Source organism: Streptopelia decaocto, assembly GCF_964273445.1.
Source record: "Streptopelia decaocto genome assembly, chromosome: 5".
In the NCBI taxonomy this organism is placed as follows: domain Eukaryota; kingdom Metazoa; phylum Chordata; class Aves; order Columbiformes; family Columbidae; genus Streptopelia; species Streptopelia decaocto.
Window position 1 is genome coordinate 51,379,888 of NC_138659.1, and position 22,778 is coordinate 51,402,665.

The following is a 22,778-nucleotide window of genomic DNA, read 5'->3' on the forward strand; positions in this document are numbered from 1 at the left end:
TTGGGTTGGAAGGAACATTCAAAGGCAGTCTAGTCCAGCTCCCTTGCAATGCTAAGGTCAATCTATTTTCTACTTTATTTTTTTATTTAAATGCCAAGAACAATCTAAAGTAAGATATGTACTTCAAGCTTGTAATTATCAGAATGTCTCCTTCAGCTCCTGATAACTGGCACAGAGCAGTTCAACCAAAAGCCAAAGAAAGGGATACAGTTCCTGCAGGAGAAGAACCTTCTTGCCACCCCCATTGACAACAATGAGGTGGCCAGATGGCTACGGGAGAATCCTCGCCTGGACAAGAAGATGATTGGGGAGTTTGTGAGTGACCGTAAGAACATAGACTTGCTGGAAAGCTTTGTTGGGTGAGTATCTTTCTGTGTCTCTTTACTCAGAAAGGGGTGAAAGCTAAGAGTTCAGTGATTTTAAAAAAGCAGTAGAACAGTAGTTCCTGGAGGCCCCAGATTTGTATCACTTGGTTCCCTATGTGCCATCATACCTTAATTCTATGCATCTCTGGCATATGGCAACACCTTAGGTATGTATAATAGTATGATACTTGTGCTGCTTTTGGTAGAGCCAGTTTCTGTGAAGACTAGAGAGATGATTACATACATAATAATCTGTAGGATTGTTGATGCTCTCTTACTATTTTTTGCCCATTCATGGTGTATTTCTTCTCACCCTCCACTCTTTTCTTTCTGTTCTCTGTGAAATCTGGTATTCTGATACTGCAAGAAACAAGACTGTAGTCTGTAAATTTATCCTACTTTTCCCATCCTGTTTCATTTTCTCGTTGTGTATCTTTCTTCTTGCAGCACTTTCAGTTTCCAAGGTTTAAGGTTGGATGAAGCTTTACGACTTTATCTAGAGGCCTTCAGGCTACCAGGAGAGGCACCCGTAATCCACAGACTGTTGGAAGCCTTCACGGAACATTGGAGGGTGTGTACTTGGTGGGCAGAAAGCTCAAAACTGTGGTCTTTCTTGTGCATCTGCTTGCCAAGATGGACAGATCAGGTCTAACTGCGTATATAAGCTTACTGTACCCTGCAAGCAGCAGCTGTTGTTTTGCAGGAGATGGCAGTGGCATGCAGATTTCCAGGGTGCTTTTTGGAATCTGGAGCCAGAGCCTGGGTTTTTGTTTATCCCAGAGATGATTCAGTACCATGAGTAAGAAAATGGCTGTCTTGGATCACTAATACCACTGCTCCATAGGACTAATTTGTGCATACATTGTCTTTCAGAAATCAAATGGATCCCCATTTGCTAATAGTGATGCCTGCTTTGCCCTGGCCTATGCAGTTATTATGCTGAACACTGACCAGCACAACCATAATGTCCGCAAGCAGAATGTCCCAATGACTCTGGAGGTCGGTGTTACCAGTGTAGGCACCTGTCTTCTCTGATTTTGATAGTAACGTAGTACCTGGTTTTATCTCAATTATGTTCTCTTTTTTTCTATGGCATTCATCACACATGTTCACAATAAGCTGGTGTGCAGCACTGAAATTGAGTACAGTGGGAGAGGGGAGCTGGGGGAAGGGGGCAGTCTGAAGAAATATGTGCTTTGCAGACAACTTGCCATGTAGTCCAGAGGCTTGTGTGTGTGAGCAATCTGTATCCTAACACAGTAAGAATGAGAAGATTGTTGAACTGCTGGGAGCTTTCGGAGACTTCAAGACCTGTGAGTGTCAGTGCAGTGGTACAGACCTGTCATTCTGATGTCCATCCTCAGCTGAGCATGTGTTATGTTGTGTCTCTTTTTTCCTATGAGCAGAGATGGGTTGCTGCACAATACTGCCACTAAGAATAGCACTTAGTCATTGAATTTTGAGGCTGAATGTTAAACAATGTGGGAGAATGTCCTTCTGGCCCTATGAAAAACAAGTGGAGTACTAATACTAGCCAAGCAGTTAAAGCTGGAGATACTAGGAATTAACATTGTTGAAACTTTTTTCAGGAGTTTCGGAAGAACCTGAAAGGTGTAAATGGAGGCAAAGACTTTGAACAGGACATACTGGAAGACATGTACCATGCCATAAAGTAAGAATCCACCTGTCATTTCCTTGTGTGCAGTGGGCAAACTAGAGTTGCTTGATCTGTGAGATCTCTGGAGAGTACAGAGAGAGATTCACTGATCGTGTGCCCGTTTGCCTCAGACCAACTTCAGGCTCTGTGTCGGGTTGCAGTAACAAGTCTGTCATGGTGATTGCATTGGATTTGTATCTTCTCATTTTTGCCATGGTATTTTAATCCAGAGAGCTTAAGCCAAAGTTAAAAAATACGTTGCTTCTATCAACATGTAAAAGAATGGCTGTGCAAGACCAGCACATGTGAAATGCTGGTTCTAAGAAACCTCTGTTATCCAGGCCTTAAGCCTTCTTTAGGACATTTTATGTAGTGTTAGAGATAGAATCTCATCCCCAGAACAGCCCTGGTGCCCTGACATAACATGTCCAGGTCTCAGTTTCATTTTTTCCTTTTGAGCCTTTCATAGGAGGTTGCTATCTGCACCGACCTCTTTTGCCACCCCTGAAGCTCCTGGCACACTGACCAGTATTTGAGGAGAATTCTTGGTGGCTGAGGCCGTTTTGTGCATAGACTAGCTCTGGATGGGGAGCTTTAATAACAGTTTGGCAGTCTAGCCTATCAGTAAATCCAGGCCCAGCCAATTTGGAGCTTAGAAGATTACACCTCTGAGGAGGCAGGATGTGACTGACTCTCAGCTAGTAGTTTCAGTCCGCAGTGGATCAGGCTGGGAGCAGGGCAGTGTAATTAGGCTGACCCTCCCTTTTGAGCCTTTTCTGGGAAGGTAGGGAAGCTGCCTACACTACATATCTAGAAATTCTTCAGGAGGTAGCTCTAGCTTTCAAATAGAGCTCTAGTTTTGATTGGCCTCTCTCCCCTGAGGGTGTTCTTCATGTTTTGAGTAGTACCCTGGGAATATTCTCATATCTTTCGATTATCTGGTACCCCTGTCCCAGTCTGTTCCCCTTTATCCTCCCTTCACCAGATATGTCAGCCTTTTCAGTATGTTCTATGGCTAAAACAATTGGTGTAGCATTTCAGTATTGCTTCATCTCAGATAGATTGCCCCAGTGTCATAGTTGAGATTGAGGAGCTGTTTGTTTTCTTTGTATTATTATGGGGAGAAAAAAAATCAGACTGTAATCTGTACAGAGTAGTGCATTATCTCTTCAGGATCGCAGCATTTCACTTTTGAGCACAATTTCATTTCCTGAGAATTTCCAAGTAAACCCATTCACTTGCTCCTGTTAATATTAATCAAATACAGGTATTTAGAAAATATATGCAATTGACTGCAAACACATTTCCTATATAATCTCAGTAATGATTTCTCTTGTCAAAATATGCAGGCACCTGAAACTGAGAAGAGCTTATTTTTATGCATAAATCAGGAGAGTTTTTTTATAGTTGCTGTTAGCACATGAAAATTGCTTCTTTGGCAACTGAAGCTTGTTATTTTTTGATTGTTGCAGAAGGACCTCTACTTTTCAGATTGGTTGCAATCTACTGTTTGTAGTATATTTGAGACTCTTTTTAATAAGTTATTAGATAAGAGGGTTATCTCTTGTGCAATGTTACCCAAGTTTAGGGAGTATGTATTTAGGCTTGACATAGTTTAACCTGGGATTGCAAATACTATTTGGCATTAATCATAATTGTTTTATTAATTTTTAGCTTTAATTCAGTTACAGTAAGGAGCTATGGTATCTTGGTTATGAATCACCCATCATACATTTAGTTCCTTGTTTTATCTTTAATTTTGTACTGCTTGGCATTCTGATATTTGATTTTGGTATAATCTGAATAGTTGCATTATTCTTATACAGAGGTACTCCTGCCTGCTGGTGGCTGCAGTGCTGTAACTTTTTATTTTTTTTAATCTGGCAGTATGAGATATGCAGAACAATCTTAATGGGAGGAGAGTTGGGATGGGGGCATGTGAAGCTTTGCCAATGTGCTCGATGTGCTGTCCAAGATTTCCCATCATTTAACTACAATATGTATTGCATTTTGCACTTGTAGTGTTAAGTAGCTGCTTCTTCAATTACTATTCTTACACGGTTGCTGCTGGGTGCAGCTAAGAGCCACCAGATTTCATATCCAGGCTATCAAGCAGGCAGGCACAGGAAAATAGGCTGTTTCAGGAGCTGGCAAAACCACTCCAGAGTAGACATCACTTAGCTTTGGGACCATGTATTGAAAGGCATTGTGTAAATGTTGGGTTTGGCTCAGAATGAAAAATTCAACCTTTCTGCCTTCCTCTCCTGCAGAAACGATGAGATAGTGATGCCAGAAGAACAGACAGGCCTGGTGAAGGAAAACTATATCTGGAATGTCCTGCTACATCGCGGTGCAACTGATGAGGGAATATTTCTCCATGTACCTCCCGGAAGCTATGACCACGATCTATTCACCATGACATGGGGGCCAACCATTGCAGCACTTTCTTATGTTTTTGACAAGAGCTTAGAAGAAACAATCATCCAGAAGGCTATCTCTGGTTTCAGGTAACTCTTGCATTCAGGAAGACCCAGAAGAGTTAAAATGTACCCATTGTCTCCTGTTTACCTGCTAGAGATATCACAGTGAATACCAACTCGCACTTTTCCTAGCCGTTAAGCATTTTATTGTGACCTACAGTCCTTTAGTTTTATTCTGTTATTTGAATTGATTCATCCCATCTTGGCCTCTCTTGGTTGTCTCTCACTGTTTGGCTTGACTGCTGTGTTTTAATAAACAAAGTGCCTGGGGTATGTATTTTTAAATTCAAACCTGGTTACATTTAAAGCTGACATCACTGTGCTGATTAGCAATGAGGGGAAAAAGTCACCCTTAACTTGCACACAGATGCAAATTCCCTGTATATGAACAAAACGTGTCATGTGTATGAGGCCATAGCTGTGGCTGAATGGGATGGGGATTTTTTTTTTTTTTTTCTTTCCCCAGATGACCAGTATTCAAAAAACTTACTGTCTGTGAGAAACTGTATTGGAACAATATTTGATCATGCCTAGATCCAGACCAAATGATGCCTTAAGCATAGTTTTAAAGCTCTGTTAACATACTGCTGTAGCTGTGATCTTTTGGAAACTACACCTTCAACACTACCGCCAATCTGAGCAACATTCTCTTATGTAAAGACAGAAGATGAGGATGAGGTATATTGGCTCAGGTGCAAGTGGTCTATCTGTTTAGACTTGCTTCTTGAAAGTGATCCTTGCATCAGCACAGACAAATATCAGAATGTATGGATGAGGACTGAGATTATTTGAGGGATAATAGTAGACTTCTATACATCAGCAATCATTATGAGTGGATGGAGAGCAGGTTCTAAAATGTCAACAGAGAGGCACCCTGATTTGCTGTCCTGTAGACAGACTTGTCTGTGCTGACTTATTACATTGTTTTCTGTTTTCTTCTTTCCCCAGGAAATGTGCAATGATTTCTGCCCACTATGGCCTTAGTGATGTGTTTGACAATCTCATAATTTCTCTCTGCAAGTTTACAGCCCTCAACAGTGAGGTGAGTTTGCAAGGAAGGGGAAGAAGCATGGCTTTTAGTGTATGAGAGCCTTCTTCTTCTGTTAAGCAGTAATATTTGCTTATTTTAGTTATCACTATCTCTGTAGATATCTAGCAGCCCCTGCCCAAAATTTTCTGGAGAAGGCAGTGAAAAGTGTGTAGTGAAGTAGGACTTCATGGGGCAGGTTCAGAGATGCACAATTTCCTTCTACTCACAAGTGGCAGTTTGTGCAGGGCAGAATGCTCTGATATCTAAGTGTTTATTCCGCTTACTTGATCCGAGGAGGCTTAGATCTCCCTCTGATCAAGTCAGCGATCATCCATGATCCCAGCCAAGTTTATGCATTTCAGCTACTGAATATTTTGTTATAAGGCTGTTTTGTGAGCTGTTCTTCCAAAGTGTAGGGGCTGTGCTTCCACCCAGCATAAAGAGGTTAGAGAAACTAATTATTTGAATTGTCAGTTGGTGTATGGAGTCTGGTAATAAGATTGGCTGCTAGCCCCACTTTTGGCAAGCCCTAAAGACCCTTTCTGTGGATTGTACTGTGGGAATAAATTTGAGGTACAGTGACTGGTGTAAGCTTTTTGTACCCAAATCTGTTTGTGTGTTACAGCATCAGCCTGTTTTTCCCCAAGGTTTTTGACAGACAGTGTGTGGCAGACCATGGTTTGTGCTAAGGAGAAGATGACAGCAAGTCCTTTAAAGGGTCAGAACTCACAAAGAATCTCACAGCATTGCTCTGAGAACCAGTGCAAGACCCACAGTGAGCAGAATAGAACTGCTGTACATCCAAAAAAAAGAAAAAAAAAAAAAGGAAACAAGATCATTCAATCCTGAAAGCATGGGGGTAAAAAAGCTAAGACAGCTGATGATTTTTTTTTTCTTAAATCCCTTGAAGGGATAGCAGAAAGGGAACAGTCCTGCAAAGTAATCCAGTTAATAGAATTGGGCTGCAAGGAAATTGAATTGTTTGGACTGGGTATTTTATATAACTTGCTTTCTGGTATTGGTAGCAGTGAAAAAGTACCAGGTTGGCTATTAAAAAAAAAAAGGGAAATCCCAAGCAGTGGGGTTGCTTTAGATTCCCTCTTCCTCCACAGCTCACAACAGTAAAGGTGAAATACTTGATCCTCTCCAGGCATACCAGACCTTGAGACTACCAATAGATAACCCAAGTAGAGGAATGTCTGCCATGAAACAGTTTGACACAGATTTACACGATAGGAGCAACTAGACTAAGCCCTCAGAGGCACCAGCTATTGCCAGCTGCATCCCATCTAGTTGTGAGACTGGAATCTGGAGCAGTCTAATATCTGTGTAAAGTAAGCAAGTATGTCTTTGGGTGATGACACAGAATCGGGGACTTCTGGATTTGAAGAAGGCTGTGAGTTCTTATCTTTGGCCAGATTCCAAATACACCAATGACTTTCTGCTGTCCTAAATTTCTGTAAGGCTTGGAGACATCAGTGGAATATGACAACTGAACAAATATTTGAGAGACAATCTGATGGAAGGGGAGAAGGAAAGGCTGTCTTCAGGGGCTGAGGAGGCAAAACAAAGAGCAACTGTTAGAAAGCAAGGGAGAACATCAGTGTCACTTAGCTGCTAGTCACTTCCCAAGTTAGATCATGCTGGTGATGAGGCATCTTCTCCAAGCACTGCAATAGCCGTGCATGGCCACTTTGGTTTAAAGAAGAGGAATGGAAAGGAACATGGAGGAGGATTAAGTGATTTAAGAAGAGCGAGTACACTACTTCTTGATCCACAGTTAAGACTGATACTTACTTAGTGTATAAGTAGTAGAAAAAACCCTGTACGTTTTAATTTGGTGTTGTGACTTGTTGCTACAGTGCAAAACCAGGCATATTAATGTTTGTACTGTGAAACTTCAGTGGTGTATGTATTTGTGTGCTTTCTCCATACCAACAATGGAAAAAAAAATGGGCTGTCACATTTCTGCCAGACCTTCAGATTGGCACTTCTAATGGAGTTTACCTCTAAATTCAAGGACCCATTTTGATAGTAGTTTTACCAGCAGTTTGACTGAAGCAAGAATTAGTTTTTCTGAACTTAGGGTCTGAGGTTGGAAGAGCCACATTTTCAGTCCATCCTAGCTCCTGTCTTCTCTTTCCTTTCCTGATGAATGAATAAGTATGTGTTTTGTCCACATAAGCAAGAGAATGACAAAGCCTGTCTCGTGTCAAAAGGAACATTGCAATGAGCTTAAGTAACTGCAGAAAGATGGAGCATGTTACAGGGTCTGATACTGGCTCATGTGGTTGTTTGGTTTTTTCTTGTTTTGACAGCATACATTAGTTGGTTTAAATGACTTAGCACACCTCTTTTGTATTTTGATAAGCTGTGAGTACATTGAACAGAGTATGAGGAATTATGATCCAGCAATTATTGGCAGAGACAGTATGTCTGGGTTCATCGCTCTTACTTTGAATCTTTCTGCTAAGTAGTGGTAGGAGTAACTTTGCAAGTCTGTAAAGCTTTTGATCATAGTTTCTTTCTCTAACAGTAGAGCAGAGTAGTTGGTGCTTCCAGAGAAGTTGTGATGCTTTTTGTAGAAGGCTTTGATCCTGGAATGAGTTCCCATAGCAGAATAAAATACTGTTAGTGAGTTTTCAGCAAGCACTTTAAAAATGTTCTGTATTGTTGTTGTTCTTGGAAAGCTTATGTCTAGGTGGCTCAGTGATTCAGCTTGTACCAGGTAAGCTGTCTTTGTCCTTGTGTGTGTGCAAAGTGAATATGAGCTGAGGAGTTATCCAAGCATCATACAAAGAATTGTTGTCTTTCCCGTAACCAGTTCTGAACAGTCTGCCCTAATTTGTGTAGAAAAGAAAACATCTCTTGCTGACGGATTGCCACCCCCTCTTCTTCCCTGCAGTCTATTGAGAACCTGCCCACTGTTTTTGGAAGTAATCCCAAGGCCCATATTGCAGCAAAGACTGTGTTTCACTTGGCCCATCGCCATGGTGACATTCTGCGGGAAGGCTGGAAAAACATCATGGAGGCCATGCTACAGCTTTTCCGAGCAGAGCTGCTGCCCAAAGCCATGGTGGAGGTAACAACAGCTGGCCCATGGGTAACTGAGGAGTAGGGAGGTGGGAAGCTGGCTTTTCATAGAACCAGGTCAACGGGGAGGAGAACTCTGTTGCAAAGGCCTGGCTTTGGTAAAGTGTGTAGAGAGCTAAAAAGGCTGCAAAGGGCGTAGTGTTCAAGTTATCTGCAGCCTCCAGCTTCTTTTGTAGGGTTTCATTTTTTCCTCATTCTACTTTTTATTGGATTTGAGAAATTCCAGTATTACTTGAACAGATTTGAGTATTGTGCAGAAAAGGGACATGCTGATAGGCATGAAGTATTAGAGTACCACATTGGTATTGCCAGGTAGGGGTGGCACTTTACTGAAGGGCTGAGGGGGTGAAGAGCTGCAGTTCACTGCCTACACGAGCAGTTGGGTATAGTGTTTCATCACTAAGTGAAACGTTACAGGATTTAGGGGGAAGGCTACAAAGAAGCAGACAGTTGATTATATCCATGTTCTGGTCCGTCTTCCAGGTTGAAGACTTTGTGGATCCTAATGGTAAAATCTATCTGCAACGTGAGGAAACACCATCTAACCGGTAAGTGGTATAGATCGCCCAGGCAGTCCTTTTGGTACCAAAGCTGGAGAATAATATGATTTCTTGTTTTCTCACTAATGATGGTGTCTTCTGATTTGCAGTGGTGAATCTACAGTGCTGAGTTTTGTGAGCTGGCTCACCCTCAGTGGGACAGAGCAATCTGGTATGAGAGGGCCATCTACAGAGACACAGGAGGCAAAGCGAGCGGCTCTGGAATGCATAAAGGTAACATACAGGCTGTAAAAGAACCTGCTTTTTGTTCGTGATAACAGTACTATATGGATAACAGTAACAGAAGCATAAATATGTATGTTTCTAGGCAGTATTTTAGGTTCAAGAGGATTTGGGAATTGTAAGAGCATATCTGCATTGACAGCTAGAGGGTCTTAATGTGCTGTTTTGCACAAATGTAGTAACAAATGAAAACAGGAACGATCCCCCACATGAAGCTGGGATCGCCTTTGGCATCACAGTCCTGTAGTTGAAGACAAATTAATAAATTCTCAAATGACTGATCTTTTCCAGTACCATGTTAAAGCACATGGGGCCAACAAAATCTGAACCTGGGGTTTGAGCAGTATGTGGACAGAGGAGTTATCTGTTAGAATCTGTCTAGCACAGGTCAGGTCTGTTAAAGGTAATTCATGTTAAAGGAGTAAACTATCTGGCAGGAGTTTTTCTGCAGATAACTGTGTTAAAGCCACTATCTGTATCTCTCCTGGAAACAAGCAGTTTTTCTGGAGGATCTGTTTGTTTGCTTTCCTCATCCCCCAGATACACAGTCCTCTTTTCTGTCTTTTGCAGCAATGTGATCCTGAAAAGTTGATCACAGAAAGCAAATTCCTCCAACTCGAATCCCTCCAGGAGCTCATGAAGGTGAGAGAGATATTGGTCAAGGGACTGGACTGGTGATGGAATACGTATGCTCTGCATGATCATGGATATTTGCTGTTCTACTCTGTCCCTGAAGGAGGTCTTGGACCTATTTGGGATCCAAAACCAGTCATTAGTTCAGCTGTTACATGTAACTTATGTGCTGGCAGCCACAATTGGTTTAGTAGTAGAGGAAGAACTAAATTGTGGAATGCATTGTAAAAGCCTTGAGGAGGTCATGGTAAGTGTTTGAAAATATGTGTAGCTCTGCATAGGAGTTTAAGGTTATGCGTTTTCATCTTTTCTGGTGTGCTGTGTGCCTAATGAGAGCATTCTAAAAAGCTGCTTTAGAGGCAAGAGATGTACAGAAATATTTGTCTCTGTGCCCCTAGGTCATATGGTACCTGTTTGCTCTGAGAGGTGGAGTAAGACTGGACTCTCTTGTCTTTGGGCTAGAGAAGCTCCTCTCCCTGGGGGAGGGTAGGTAGTTACGTGGTTCTAGTAGTGGCTTCTCAGGCTAGTGTGGAGTTTGAGGCCACTTCAGGGTATGGAATGAGTCTGACTGCTCTCACCTTTTCCAAAAGCAAATAATGCAATGCACCCCTTGCAGAGATGCTGTGTGAGCTGGCAGTGTGTGTTGCCTAATTCCATGGCTCCTTAAAGGGCAAGTGCCTTTCTCTTCAGGCTGCTGTAATTGCAATTCCCTGGCTTCATCAATAGGATGCATGACATTATTGAGGCTTGTGCTAAAACAAAGGAGAGGTTTATTTATCAAGGCTTGCTGCAGAGTTTCTAAAATAAAGATGATAATTGAGTAAACCCCAAAGAACTTAAAACAACTAAAGCAGAACTTGCTGCAGAAGTGGTGACTCAGTTTTTGTTTGCAGTGTCAGTTCCGGGGGAACACTATGCTCCCTTCATATGCAAGCTTATGGCTTGAGAGGAATAGTTGCAGTATTCGTAGTAATTCCTCGCTATGTCTTGCCTTTTCCATACTTCACATATTCTTAGCAAGAAGCTGCTGGCTTTCAGAATTCCTCTCCATCTGAGAGACTTTGTCAGAGTTCAATATCTTTCAAGTTCCTATTACATCTTGCATAATAAAAAAACCCAGATTTTCCATGTATTTAGCTTGACCTCTATCCAAAGCATTTTTGACAAACTATGCCTGAGCTCACCAGACAGCAGAGTGCAGTTTTGCCCAGACTCAGAGCATTCTGTTGGTCTTCATTTGTTGGTCCCCTAGTCTGGGGTGGTTGTGATTCACAAACATTTCCTGGCTTTTCTAGGCTCTAATCTCCGTGACTCCTGATGAGGAGACATATGATGAAGAGGATGCTGCCTTCTGCTTGGAGATGCTTCTGAGGATTGTACTCGAGAATAGGTACGACCTTGAAATACAGGCAGATTCACTGTAAATGTCCCTGCTTTACTGCAGCTGCTGCCTGGGTCCAGGGAGTGAGTTCCTTATGTGCTTGATTTGCCAGCTGAAGCAGCATGTGGCTGTAATTTCAGGGCTTAGCAATTCCACTCTTGCATGTGCAAACAGAGGGGTTATTCGCCCAAGAATTATTGCTTGATATCCTGAGGTTTGGAGAACATAAACTAAACTCTGGAGGGAGAATTCTCCCACCTGATTGCTTTGTAAGTAATGAAGTAAATAAGAAATTTGATGGCTTTGTTCTTTCTATGTGCCTGTTTTTATATCTCCTGGCTGGAGTTTTTCATTAAAATGAAAAAGTACTGGGTTGTCTGTAGTTCTGGGAGAGGTAGCTGTATTTCCGGTCTCATGTCCTTTCATCCTACCCTTTCCCTCCTCCTTGTTGTGGCAAGGGACCGTGTGACCTGTGTCTGGCAAACTGTCCGAGACCACCTCTATCACCTCTGTGTCCATGCGATGGAGTTCTGCTTCTTGGTGGAGAGGGCAGTGGTGGGGCTGCTGAGACTGGCAATTCGGCTCCTTCGTCGGGAAGAAATCAGCGCGCAGGTAAGGGATTTTCAAAAGTCAGTTACTGGGGGTTTTTGGCTACATCTGACAACACAGTAAACAAATTGTCATTGGATAGGCCCACATTTAACCTGTCTGTGCTGCAGGTAATGACAAACAGCAGTTGTAAGTAGCTCTAAATAAATGAAGGGGGACTTTGCTGGAGAAGGGAGTCTAAATAACAGGGTCTGTTATTCTTCACTCCTCCTCTGGCCAGGTTCTCCTCTCCTTACGTATCCTGCTCATGATGAAGCCAAATGTGCTGTCCAGAGTTAGCCATGAGGTTGCCTATGGCCTCCATGAACTCCTGAAGACCAATGCTGCCAACATTCACTCTGGGGATGACTGGTACACACTCTTCACCCTTCTGGAGTGTATTGGGTCTGGGGTGAAGCCGCCTGCAGCCCTGCAGGTTACAGCAAGGGCAGATAACGACACAGGTAAGACAGGCCAGCCTTTGCTAGGAAATCTGATGCCTGCCTGCCAGATAAGCAGCTGCTTCCTCAAGCTTTTCAATTAGCAAAGGGGACTGCAAGAAAACAAAGCTGATATTAAACTACATTAGCAAGATTAAAGACCAGCACCTGCTGTTCACTCCTACCCCTTGGTCTGTCCCCATCTCTATTCTGCCATCTCTTCCTCCTCCGTGAGCAGCGGTCCAGGTGCCAGTCCCTGGGGGAGCAGTGGGAGGAAAACTGATATCAGTTGTAGCAGCTGTAGAAGGTCTTTGCTCTACCCAAAGAGCATTTTCTGCTGGTTGTGGTCTGATGCCTTGGGTAATACAGCCTTAATCTCTCATCTGAGTGTGTAATGTAAGCCCAGCTGTTGTTCGTCTCGTACTTGCTGCTTTTGTGGGACTGATGCTTTTCTGTCACCATTTTAAGGATCTCATAAAGGGAGTTGCTCTTTAAAATTCTATTTCCAAATCCATTTGTGTTCAGAGTGCCTGAACCATTCCTACAGGACCAACCTACTATTTCCCACCTCTCTTGGCCTGTGTTAGAAAGACAGTCTTTTCAGCAGACTGCTCCTGTTTTGCTTTAGCCAACTGGCAATGTGTTTGAGGCTGACAGCCTCAGACTTTTACAGCAAACAGCAAGAAAAGGCCAGAAGCCTTTGTTTTCCTCTGCTTTTCTAGAACTTCCTTGCTAGGTCCTGATGCTTTGTGCTAGACAGATGGGAGAAACCTGGATTTATCTGCAAAACCTCGATGGCCTTTGTCATCTGGGCTAATGCTCGGCTGTCTTCTCCCATTTTATTTTTAACTGCTTCTGTCTTTGCTGATTAAGCAAACTACTTGACTGTGGCACCTTGCACATCATAACCTTAGTTCTCTTTACCTCCTTCTGAAAATGTTGCACTGTTTTCACAGCAAGTCTGTCTCTCTGCTGGGGAGTTTCTAGATAATGTTGAATGACAGAGAGAATTATTTTTTGCTTCTAAATAACATTATGGCAGTAGCTTAAGTTTACCTCTTGCAAAGATTTCTGTACTTGGGACACGTGGAATTTAAGCTTATCCTAAAGGTCAAAGAAGGTAGATCTGACAGATGTGGAACATGCTAATGTGCATTGCTGTGCATGAGAAAGACTTGACCAGTATTAGTGTAGAGCTGAGTGACTCCAGAGGCCCAACATGAGTCGTGTCATTCCATGCTGTGCTTCTGGAGTTGCTTTGGCTGAACCTGGTACCTCCAGTAGTTCTTGAAATGTGTGGTACATCTGATTCTTCCCCCAGAATCAAAGCATTGGACAACCTGCCCTTTTTAAATCCATGCTCAGGCTGGCAAGTGATGTAGTAGAGCATGGAAAGCCCTTTCCTCTGAAGGGGAAAGCCAGATGTACCTACAGGGGAGAAACAGTGTCAGAGTTGCGTTTCCTGCTGTCTCCTGTGCACGCTCCTGTCATAGTTGTTCTTTCTTTCACAGGAGGAGAGGCCTGGCCCAGTTTCTTCCAGGGCCCAAAGGTGGTTCCTAGCTGATGCTGATCTGACTAATTGGAATTGCTTCTGCCTTATCCACAGCTACTCTTCAAAGTTCTTGATTTGGCCTTGACCTAAAAATCTGTGCCTTTTGTCTTGAAGGTGCTCAGTCAGACAGCGAAGTCTCCTCCTCCTGTCATCCAAGTGACATGAGCCTGGACCGTGGCTACACCTCTGATTCAGAGGTGTACACAGACCATGGGAAACCAGGCAAGATGCATCGCTCGGTGACAGATGTGGATGTCATGAACAGTGGCTGGCTAGTGGTGAGTAGTCCATGGGCTTCTGGTGCCTAAAGAAGACTACTCCTAGCATGGTTGTGGGCAGAGGATGTGGTCAGGAGAGAAAGAATAAGACAGGAGAAAAAAGAGCTACGATGAGCTGACAATGTGAAGAGAGGGTGGGGATGAGATACAGATGGACAGGAGAAAGCTTGGAGGCAAATGAGGAAGAAAGGGAAATGGATCCTACGGAAATGTTACCTGTTGGCTTCAGAAGAAAAAGCCTTGCAGCATGTGCGTGAGGTGCTGTTTGTTATGCTGCCCTCTTCTGCTACCCTCTTGCTGTGCCCTGCAGGTGGGGAAAGATGACATCGACACCTCCAGATCCACGGCCGGGCTCAGCAGGCTGGGACCGTCTCCTCTTGTCAACCAGTACAGCCTGACTGTGGGGCTGGATTTGGGCCCACATGACACAAAGTCTCTCATGAAGTGTGTAGAGTCCCTGTCCTTCATCGTGCGAGATGCTGCCCATGTTACACCTGAGAACTTCGAGCTCTGTGTCAAAACCATCCGCATCTTTGTGGAGGCGAGTCTGAATGGGGGTAAGATGGCCTTTGGTTTGACAATTAGGATTGGGCTTGGGGTGGCCAGTCAGCAAGAAGTGTGAAGTATACTGTTAGGGAACAAGAAGAGTGTCCTGGCTCCTGCTGGAAGGGCGGCCTTATTCTTATCCCTCTCTCTGGGTTGGAGGGGAGGTCTGGAGCTGAGGTGGAAGTAGCAGTATCAGTATCAGCTGCCGCTGAAGGCTGTTCCTGAGGGGTGCTGGGTACCTCTTCAAGTGGGTAGTTGTCACTTCACGGGACAGGGACCACCACTGGGGATATCAAAAGGTGGCTGCTGCGTATGTTCAAAGGCAGAAGATTTTGTGGTGGAGTGTGTGTATGGTACGTTGCTGCCTTTCACTTTCTAGGCTACAAGTCCCAGGAGAAGAGGGGGAAGAGCCACAGGTATGACAGTAAATCCAGTCGGTTAAAAAAAAAGCCAAAGGAGAGCTCCACACGGCGATCACGGGTCTTAACCCAGCACCAGGCGCACACGCACAGCGATGAGGACGAGGATGAGACCATCCCTGCCAGCTACCACACTGTGTCTTTACAGGTTAGTCAGGACGTAAGTATAGCAAGGATTTCCTCCTCTCCTTTCCCATACTTGGGGCCTTGTTAGGGAGTCGCTGGGATACTTTGTGGGGTGAGGGTGTCTGCATCCCAGCTTAGTGGGCACTAGGTGGCAGAGGGTGGCTCTGGTGGCAGTGTGTGGCTCTGCAGTGAAAGAGAAAGACTGCAATTTGGACAGGCAGAAGCAGAACAGCACTGGAGAGGGAAATCCTGAAAAGCAAGGAGTTCTGGTGCTGTGAGTCAGTATAGTAGGTAAGGTGGATGTGAGTCAAGGGCATTTGGAGACACGAAGTTCCTGTGGGATTAGTGGGGAGTCTGGCAGGGCGTCTGAGCTCGTGGAGAGGGAGAAGTCCTGTGGGCTGAGGCACTGGGATTTCAAGTACAGAGGACCGGCATGAGGGAGTCATTTCTTCCTCTAGCTGGTATTTCAAAGGTGTGAAGGCACAGGCCTGCTGACTGCTGGGCTGTTGGACCTCAGTTCAATAGTAAAATTACTGGAATGCTGTCGTTTGCCCATATGGAGCTGTTCTGAAGGAGCTTTGCATGAGCTTCATGCTTTTATATTAAAAAAAAAAAAGGCAGAGATTTGTCCCTGGACAGCACAGCTGAATCACAGGGTTCCTCCCCCTGCTTAGAAAAGTCAACGTTCTGTGCCAGGAAAAGCTCCATTCTTTCTCCTGGCAGGACTGGGATGCTGTTCCTCGAAGGTGGGATTGACATGGCTACTGAACTGACACAAACCTTGCTGAAGATGCCCAGCACTTGGCCACTTAGGGAGGGCACAGGTAGCAGGGCTTCACACCATGTCCAGAGCTTTATATGGTTATGTACTTACAGGAAGCAGATTTGAGTAACTGTGAGCCTTTCAGTATTGCTTTGGGGAAGAGAAGAGACCAGGGTTGCTTCAAAATTTTAGATCTTATGTGTTGCTTAATGTGGTGCTTGACTTGCAGCTCCTGGACCTCATGCACACCTTGCACACACGAGCAGCCACCATCTACAGCTCCTGGGCAGAGGAGCACCGCCATCTAGAGACAGTGGGCAGGAAAATCGAAGCAGATTCACGAACACTGTGGTCCAACTGCTGGTGTCCTTTGCTACAAGGTAAAGCCATCCCCTTGTGATGAGAGTGAACAGAGACACGTCCAAAATAATGGTGGCACTCAGGAAAGCTGAGGAGCCAAGAATTTAACTGCAGAAAGCAGGCGGAGTTTGTTTTTAGGGTCTACTGTAATTGAAAAAGAATTTGGATCAGATCTGGAAAGGTATCTTTAGCACAGGTTAGCTGCCAGCTTGCTTCTGGACCTGACGCTAGATTTCCAGTGTGTGGCTTGGAACAAGTATAATCCTTCTTCTTTTTTTTTTTTTTTTTTTTTTTTTTTTTAAACCCAGAGCACGTTTGATCTTTGTTAAACTTTTCACTCTAGACTGGGGAAGTAGGGATGTGACACTTTCACCATAGGTTTTTCCCTGAATCCCTCTCTTGCAGGTATTGCCTGGCTGTGCTGCGATGCCCGACGCCAGGTACGGATGCAGGCACTCACTTACTTGCAGCGGGCCCTCCTGGTCCATGACCTGCAGGCCCTGGATGCCCTGGAATGGGAGTCCTGCTTCAACAAGGTAACCTCCTGGCTGGGCTGGGCATGTAGGCAGGACAGCATTGTAATGAAGAGCAAAGCTGTGTGCAGGAGTGGCAGAATGGTGGCTATTTCAGTACTATCTTCTTGAGCAACTGGTTCACAACAGACAAGGTGTTCCCTACTCTAATCCTGTGAAAAGTTCCTTTCTGTTTGGGATTCTGAAACAGCCTCATGGACTATTGAAATAAATCCACTCATTTCCACTTCCCATTGCTTCTCCCATGCTTTGTGCCTAGAAGCCACCAATCCCAAAAGCCAGTTCCTTCCTGTAAGGCTGTCTATGCAGATCTCATCAGTCATTTTTAAGCTCTCAAATATCAATGTGTCTGACCCAACAGGTGCTGTTCCCTCTGCTAACCAAGCTACTTGAGAACATCAGCCCAGCTGACGTTGGTGGGATGGAAGAAACTAGGATGAGAGCCTCAACACTTCTTTCCAAGGTGAGTGTGCCCCTGCTGCCTGAAAGCTCAGAAGAAGACATATGTCTGAAGAAAACCAAACTGTTTGCTGTATTGGCTTCCTAGCATCCCTGATCTGCATGGGTGTCAGTTTGCTGGTTTGACTGTCTTCAGTGCTGGGCTTTTCCATCATCTTCTGCTGTTGGGACATGCCTTCTTTCCAGAACTGTCTCCATGATCCTGGCCTCTGGAAAAAAATGTCAGGAAGGAGACTGTGGTTTCATGAAGGCTGAAGAGAGAAGTATTTCACCTGGCACTAGTTAGAGACAGTCTGTTCTAACGGTGAAATGATGCATGTCACAAGCTGATAGTACTGACCTAAGGCAGAGGGTCTGGGAGGACTGGCAGACATGGTGATGCAGACTGCAGTGGCCTCATGCCAAGGAGACAAGATCCACTCCTCTACATGTGCAGCTCAGAAGCGTGGAGGCCGCTGGTGTCTGCAGGCTGGGCCTGTGCATGCTCCCAGCCTGCCACAGGGAGGGGGATTCCAGGTTTGCAAGACTGGCTTATCAAGCTGTGAGCAGCAGCCCTGATACTACTTGTTGATAGTAGCTGTGGTTTTTTTCTAGGTGTTCCTACAGCATCTCTCCCCACTGCTCTCACTGACCACCTTTGCTGCCCTGTGGCTGACAATCCTGGACTTTATGGACAAATACATGCATGCTGGCTCCAGTGACTTGCTGGTAAGGTGCTGAAAGTGATGCTGCAGTGCGTTGAGCAACCATTCATTGGTTTTAACCTTATAAACTTGAAAGGTGTTTTTTGTTTTTGTTTTTTATTTTAACCTTTTAATCCTTCCAAAACCATTTTGTTCCATGTTCTCCCCCCGTGTCCTCTTGTTTCCGAGGCAGCCCATCAGCTGTTTTGAGCTTTTGTTCATTGCTGTATGTCCATTCTCTGTGTCCTGAGGAGTGTCTCTGATTACAGCTGGAGGCCATTCCAGAGTCTCTGAAGAACATGCTGCTTGTAATGGATACAGCTGGGATATTCCACAGTGCTGACTCTCGGACAGGATACTCGGATCTCTGGGAGATCACCTGGGAGCGGATTGACTGTTTCTTACCTAGGCTGCGGGATGAGCTCTTCAAACAGACAGTCATCCAAGGTACAAGGGGCTGAGAAACCTTAAGAAAACAGGTCTTGGACCTAGTGCTTGCACCTTGTCCAGTACCCAGCTGCCATAGTGCCTGCGGGCTGATGAAATGGTGGGTGCAGGAGACTGTTGGAGCTTGGCACAAGGAGGCCAAACTGAGAGAGGGCAAAGGAGTGAGCAAACTGGTGTGTGGGCTCACTGCTTGTTTTGTTTTCCTAGACCCTGCCCCCAGCATACCAATAGAGCAGCAGCATCAGAAATCAATAGTGCCCCCCTCTCCTGTGGGGGATGTGAGACCAGCCACCCACCTGGCTCCTTTGGAGAAGCCTTGTGAAGTGGGTGCCAGTGGTGAGTCCTGTTTGCTTCTTTCTGGAATCATCTTCCCAGTACGTTGGCATGGATCTGCTTTTCCTTGGTTTAGCATGATCTACAGTGACCAGGTCTCTGGTGTTGTAGAACTGTTTTGCTTCCGTATGGATAGGTTGTGGCCTTCTTGCTGAGGCTACTGGGGTGGGCAGAGCTTGGGACAGAATGCCTTTGATGGGTATCTGCTCCTCAGGGCCTTGCATGAAGGTAGGTGGAAGGGGCAAGTCTTAAAAGGCCCCTGAGTTGATATTCAGCCCTGCTGAGCTTTGAGCTGAAAGGTGACTTTGTCAGGGCCTGTGTAAGGATGTATTTTGTCTCTTCCTTCTTCCAGAGTCTGAGAGAGCCACTGCACCTGCCTCACCCACCATCAGCACCTCTGCCTCTCCTTCCTTCCCAGCATCAGCTCCAACAAAGACAAGCCCCGTTACAGACATACCTCCTACGACAGCACAGCCACCACTCATTCTGCAGCCTCTCACCTCTCCCCTGCAGGTTGGGGTGCCACCTATGACTCTGCCAATCATTCTCAACCCAGCCCTAATTGAGGCCACCTCTCCTGTTCCCCTCTTAGCTACTCCACGGTCCACTGACCCCATGACAACCTCCGAAGTCAATTAGTTTGAGGGTGTCTTGAGAACTGTCTGCTGAGGAAGTTCTGTGGGTAGAGGGTGCTGGCCAAATGTTCTCTGATAGCAGGCATGTTTGCTTTAGAAGGTGATGCTAACCTGAGCAGAAGGGCTGCTGCCACAGTACCCCCGGAGCATGTCACGTTCTGTTCACATGTTGGGACAGCCACCTAGAAATCCACCTAGAAATCCCTGTCTTCTTGGAGGAATGCCCAGTTTCACTGACCAGTCTCCTTCTTGCCTTCACAATCTCAGGGGCCAGGCAACGCCCACACCCAGCAGCCTGGGACCAAGCTGCCACCAGTTCATCTGGTGAAGAGGGAAAACTCTGTCAGGTCACACCAGAGAGGGGCTGCAGTACAGGACTGACTATCAGATTATTCAGTCCAGTCCCTGGACAATTCTCCAGCCATTCCCTAGCTTTCCTGCCTTGCTTCTGGTCGCACTGCTTTGTTTGGGCTCTGGGCATGCCTGGGTTTAGCAGGTTGAGAATTTTGTGTAGAAATGTGGATGCTTACAGTGCAGCTCCCAGCTTGCTGCATAGGGCTTCTTGTCTGCTGTAGCCACATGCTTTCCTTCTGCAGCACAGATCACAGCAATCCCCATGCCAGACAGGGAGCAAGGGAGCCAGGTAGGGGCAGTGCTGTGTTCCTCCCTCCTCCTGTAAATGTAATTGTGGTTTCTGTTTGGAGACAGCAAATTCAGAAGGCTCTGCCTAGTTGAGCAGATGAGAAGGAAACGCAGAGTCCTGTGAGCTGAGAGCAGAGCACCATGGCCATCTCTCCAACAGCACTTGGGGAGCCTCACCTCTGGGGTGCACAGCAGTGCTGTGTTGTCCACCACTCACTATGTTGGCCTCTTAGTGTCCAGCCCCATTCCTTAGAACATCCTCTTCAGCTAGAGAAGATGTGGGCATCTGTGGCACCTGATGACAAATGCCCAGCAAGTCTGCTCTGCGTTCTCTTGGAAGCTCTGCAGAGACTGCACCCCTCTGCATCTTCTGGTTGTTGGGAGCCCACCTCCTTCTCCACCTAGAACATCCCTGCAGCTGAGGCCCTGGTAGTCATTCTAGTGCTTCTGCCTTGCAGCAAGGATGTCCTGCTCTTCCACCCCTCCTGCCCAGAGCAGAGCTGGCTGCCTGGCAAGCGCTGCATCTCTGTTCTTCCTCCTCTCTCGATTAGTTGGCTAAATTCTCAATAATACCAGTCTTGGAAATCTCACTGGTGACTGGGAGGGGCATGGGTGGGACTCCAACCCAGTTTATACTGTATTGAGAGGATCCTATGGTTGGGGTGAGAGTACAACCAGTGTACATATAGGGTAAATGGCTACAAATCCAATGGACTTTTTACAGTGTAATAAATGCATCCTGTAAATTAATGCTCCGGTGTTGCACTCTTTTTCTGTCGTGGTTCTGCGGCTCAGAGCTTTGGGAAGAGATTTCAGCTGTCAAGGTTCTGTGCCCAGCTGCCAGCACCTGGCTTGATACACCAGGATTCTCCAACAGTGTGCTCAGTCTGCGGGGAGCACGGCGGGAGTTGCCCTAACAAATGGTCAGCTTGTTCTGGGGCTGCAGTGGAGGGTGGCCATCAAGGGGCTAAGCACTAATGGTTCCCATCATGGGCAAAGTAAAGCAGTGACAGTGAGATTGCTGCTTTCTGGCAACAGTTTAGATTAAGCTTTAAAATTTCTGGTGTTATGTTGGTGTCTGCTCATGCACCGCCGGGACTGAGGGCAGAGACTAGGGCTACAGAGCAGGTGCTCTGCAGCATCTCATTGCATAGCCAGAACATGGACCTTGGTGACAACCTGGCTGACTTTGGAGAAAGCATTTTCTGTCTGAGGAAGAAATTCTCATTTCTGCTGACAGGATTTGGACTTCGAGAGGGCATGAGACATCCTGGGCTATTCCAGGCTACTGCTTGCCGTGGATATGGACAACCACGCATACTTCCCTCCTGATATATTATACTTTGTCTTGTGGCAAGATCCATGCAGTGCCATGGTGTCCGTAGAGCTGTGTGAGGTACCAATGCCCTCCCTATCACAAGAATTCCGAGAGACTCCTATGGGCCTGATAAGGGGTTTAAAAACTTGGAGTTTGTTTGAATTGCATGAGTGAAGATCTAAATATTGCGTAATGGAAGCGTAATGTGCATACTAGGAAAGTCCCGTTAATAAATGCTGGTTCCCCTACCCCATTTCCATCATTCCTGGCATATTTTCACTACTGCAGCCTTCTCTTCTTCACCTTCCGTTGCTTTCAGATTGTGTCCTTCCAGCCCTGGGATGTTTTCATTCATGTAGTCAAGTCCTTGTGCTGCCCGTGGCCCTGTATCCAACCTGCGTCTATCTTCTGTTTCTGAGCCTTTGCTTCTATTTACAGCTGTGTTTTTCTGAGCTGTCTCCAAAATGCTTGCTGAAACCTTTAGATGATTAACTCTGCAAACCATTGCTCAATTGTCAAGTGTCTTGATGTCAGCACTATTGCCCTCTGATCCCCAGATGGTCCTTTGACTTGTGGTATATTGTCAGCTAATGGCAAAGCTCAGTTTTTCCCACTGCCTTCAGGTAGTTGTTTTGGGGGATGCTGTGTTTTAAACTGTGTTTGCAAACCCCGTTCCTACTGGGAGCACTACAATTTAATTCAGACAATTGTGGTGCAAAGCAAAAGCCACCCAAGGAAACTGCAGGAAGCAGGACTGGACTGGAATGGAAAGAATGTTGGCTGGAAAGACAGACAGACTTGCACTTTAAACAGTTTTCACTAGACTGTAAATAGGAATGGACAGGGAAAAAAATCTTTTAATGTTGTTTAGATTTTGCAATAATGAGGTTTCTTGTGTTATAGAGAAAAAATAACAGGGAAAATGAACTGAAAGGAGACCAGAATCAACTGACAGGTGTCATGTGCTGTGATACTTATTTTTATCAATAAGTCTCTTGACCTCAATTTGTAACTTAGAATACACGAAAGACAGTCATATCACCAGTGGCTGTTGATGAAGAGCAGTGTTCACAACAGTACCCTTCAGGTTTGTCCCAGCATATGCTTTTTCTAGTCTTGGACTTCTCATTTTTATGGGTCTGACTCACTGTTTTCCAGAGGAGGCTGGACAGACATCACCCTAGTTTGGATTTATGTACCTCTTCTCTTCCTATTTACATCTAGAACTTCATCAT

General features: G+C 45.3%; 1 protein-coding gene across 6 annotated transcripts in view; it reads left to right on the plus strand.

Moving 5' to 3' along the window:
• GBF1 (golgi brefeldin A resistant guanine nucleotide exchange factor 1) overlaps positions 1 to 21,404 on the plus strand; it is a 107,364-nt gene extending 85,960 nt beyond the window's left edge. The window contains exons 19-41 of one of the 6 annotated variants that reach the window (XM_082052694.1): positions 157 to 359; positions 813 to 936; positions 1,239 to 1,364; positions 1,955 to 2,037; positions 4,293 to 4,529; positions 5,451 to 5,544; positions 8,438 to 8,614; positions 9,109 to 9,173; positions 9,275 to 9,398; positions 9,978 to 10,049; positions 11,336 to 11,430; positions 11,880 to 12,033; positions 12,251 to 12,473; positions 14,116 to 14,279; positions 14,590 to 14,836; positions 15,205 to 15,404; positions 16,363 to 16,513; positions 16,899 to 17,029; positions 17,388 to 17,489; positions 18,080 to 18,193; positions 18,438 to 18,615; positions 18,823 to 18,951; positions 19,301 to 21,404. In XM_082052694.1, the coding sequence (XP_081908820.1) occupies positions 157 to 359; positions 813 to 936; positions 1,239 to 1,364; positions 1,955 to 2,037; positions 4,293 to 4,529; positions 5,451 to 5,544; positions 8,438 to 8,614; positions 9,109 to 9,173; positions 9,275 to 9,398; positions 9,978 to 10,049; positions 11,336 to 11,430; positions 11,880 to 12,033; positions 12,251 to 12,473; positions 14,116 to 14,279; positions 14,590 to 14,836; positions 15,205 to 15,404; positions 16,363 to 16,513; positions 16,899 to 17,029; positions 17,388 to 17,489; positions 18,080 to 18,193; positions 18,438 to 18,615; positions 18,823 to 18,951; positions 19,301 to 19,587 (3,480 nt within the window). In that variant the 3' untranslated portion in view covers positions 19,588 to 21,404. The remainder of the gene's footprint in view (positions 1 to 156; positions 360 to 812; positions 937 to 1,238; positions 1,365 to 1,954; positions 2,038 to 4,292; positions 4,530 to 5,450; positions 5,545 to 8,437; positions 8,615 to 9,108; positions 9,174 to 9,274; positions 9,399 to 9,977; positions 10,050 to 11,335; positions 11,431 to 11,879; positions 12,034 to 12,250; positions 12,474 to 14,115; positions 14,280 to 14,589; positions 14,837 to 15,204; positions 15,405 to 16,362; positions 16,514 to 16,898; positions 17,030 to 17,387; positions 17,490 to 18,079; positions 18,194 to 18,437; positions 18,616 to 18,822; positions 18,952 to 19,300) is intronic. The other 5 variants (XM_082052695.1, XM_082052696.1, XM_082052699.1 and 2 more) reach the window with 5 other exon arrangements.
• The last annotated feature ends 1,374 nt before the right edge of the window (positions 21,405 to 22,778 follow it).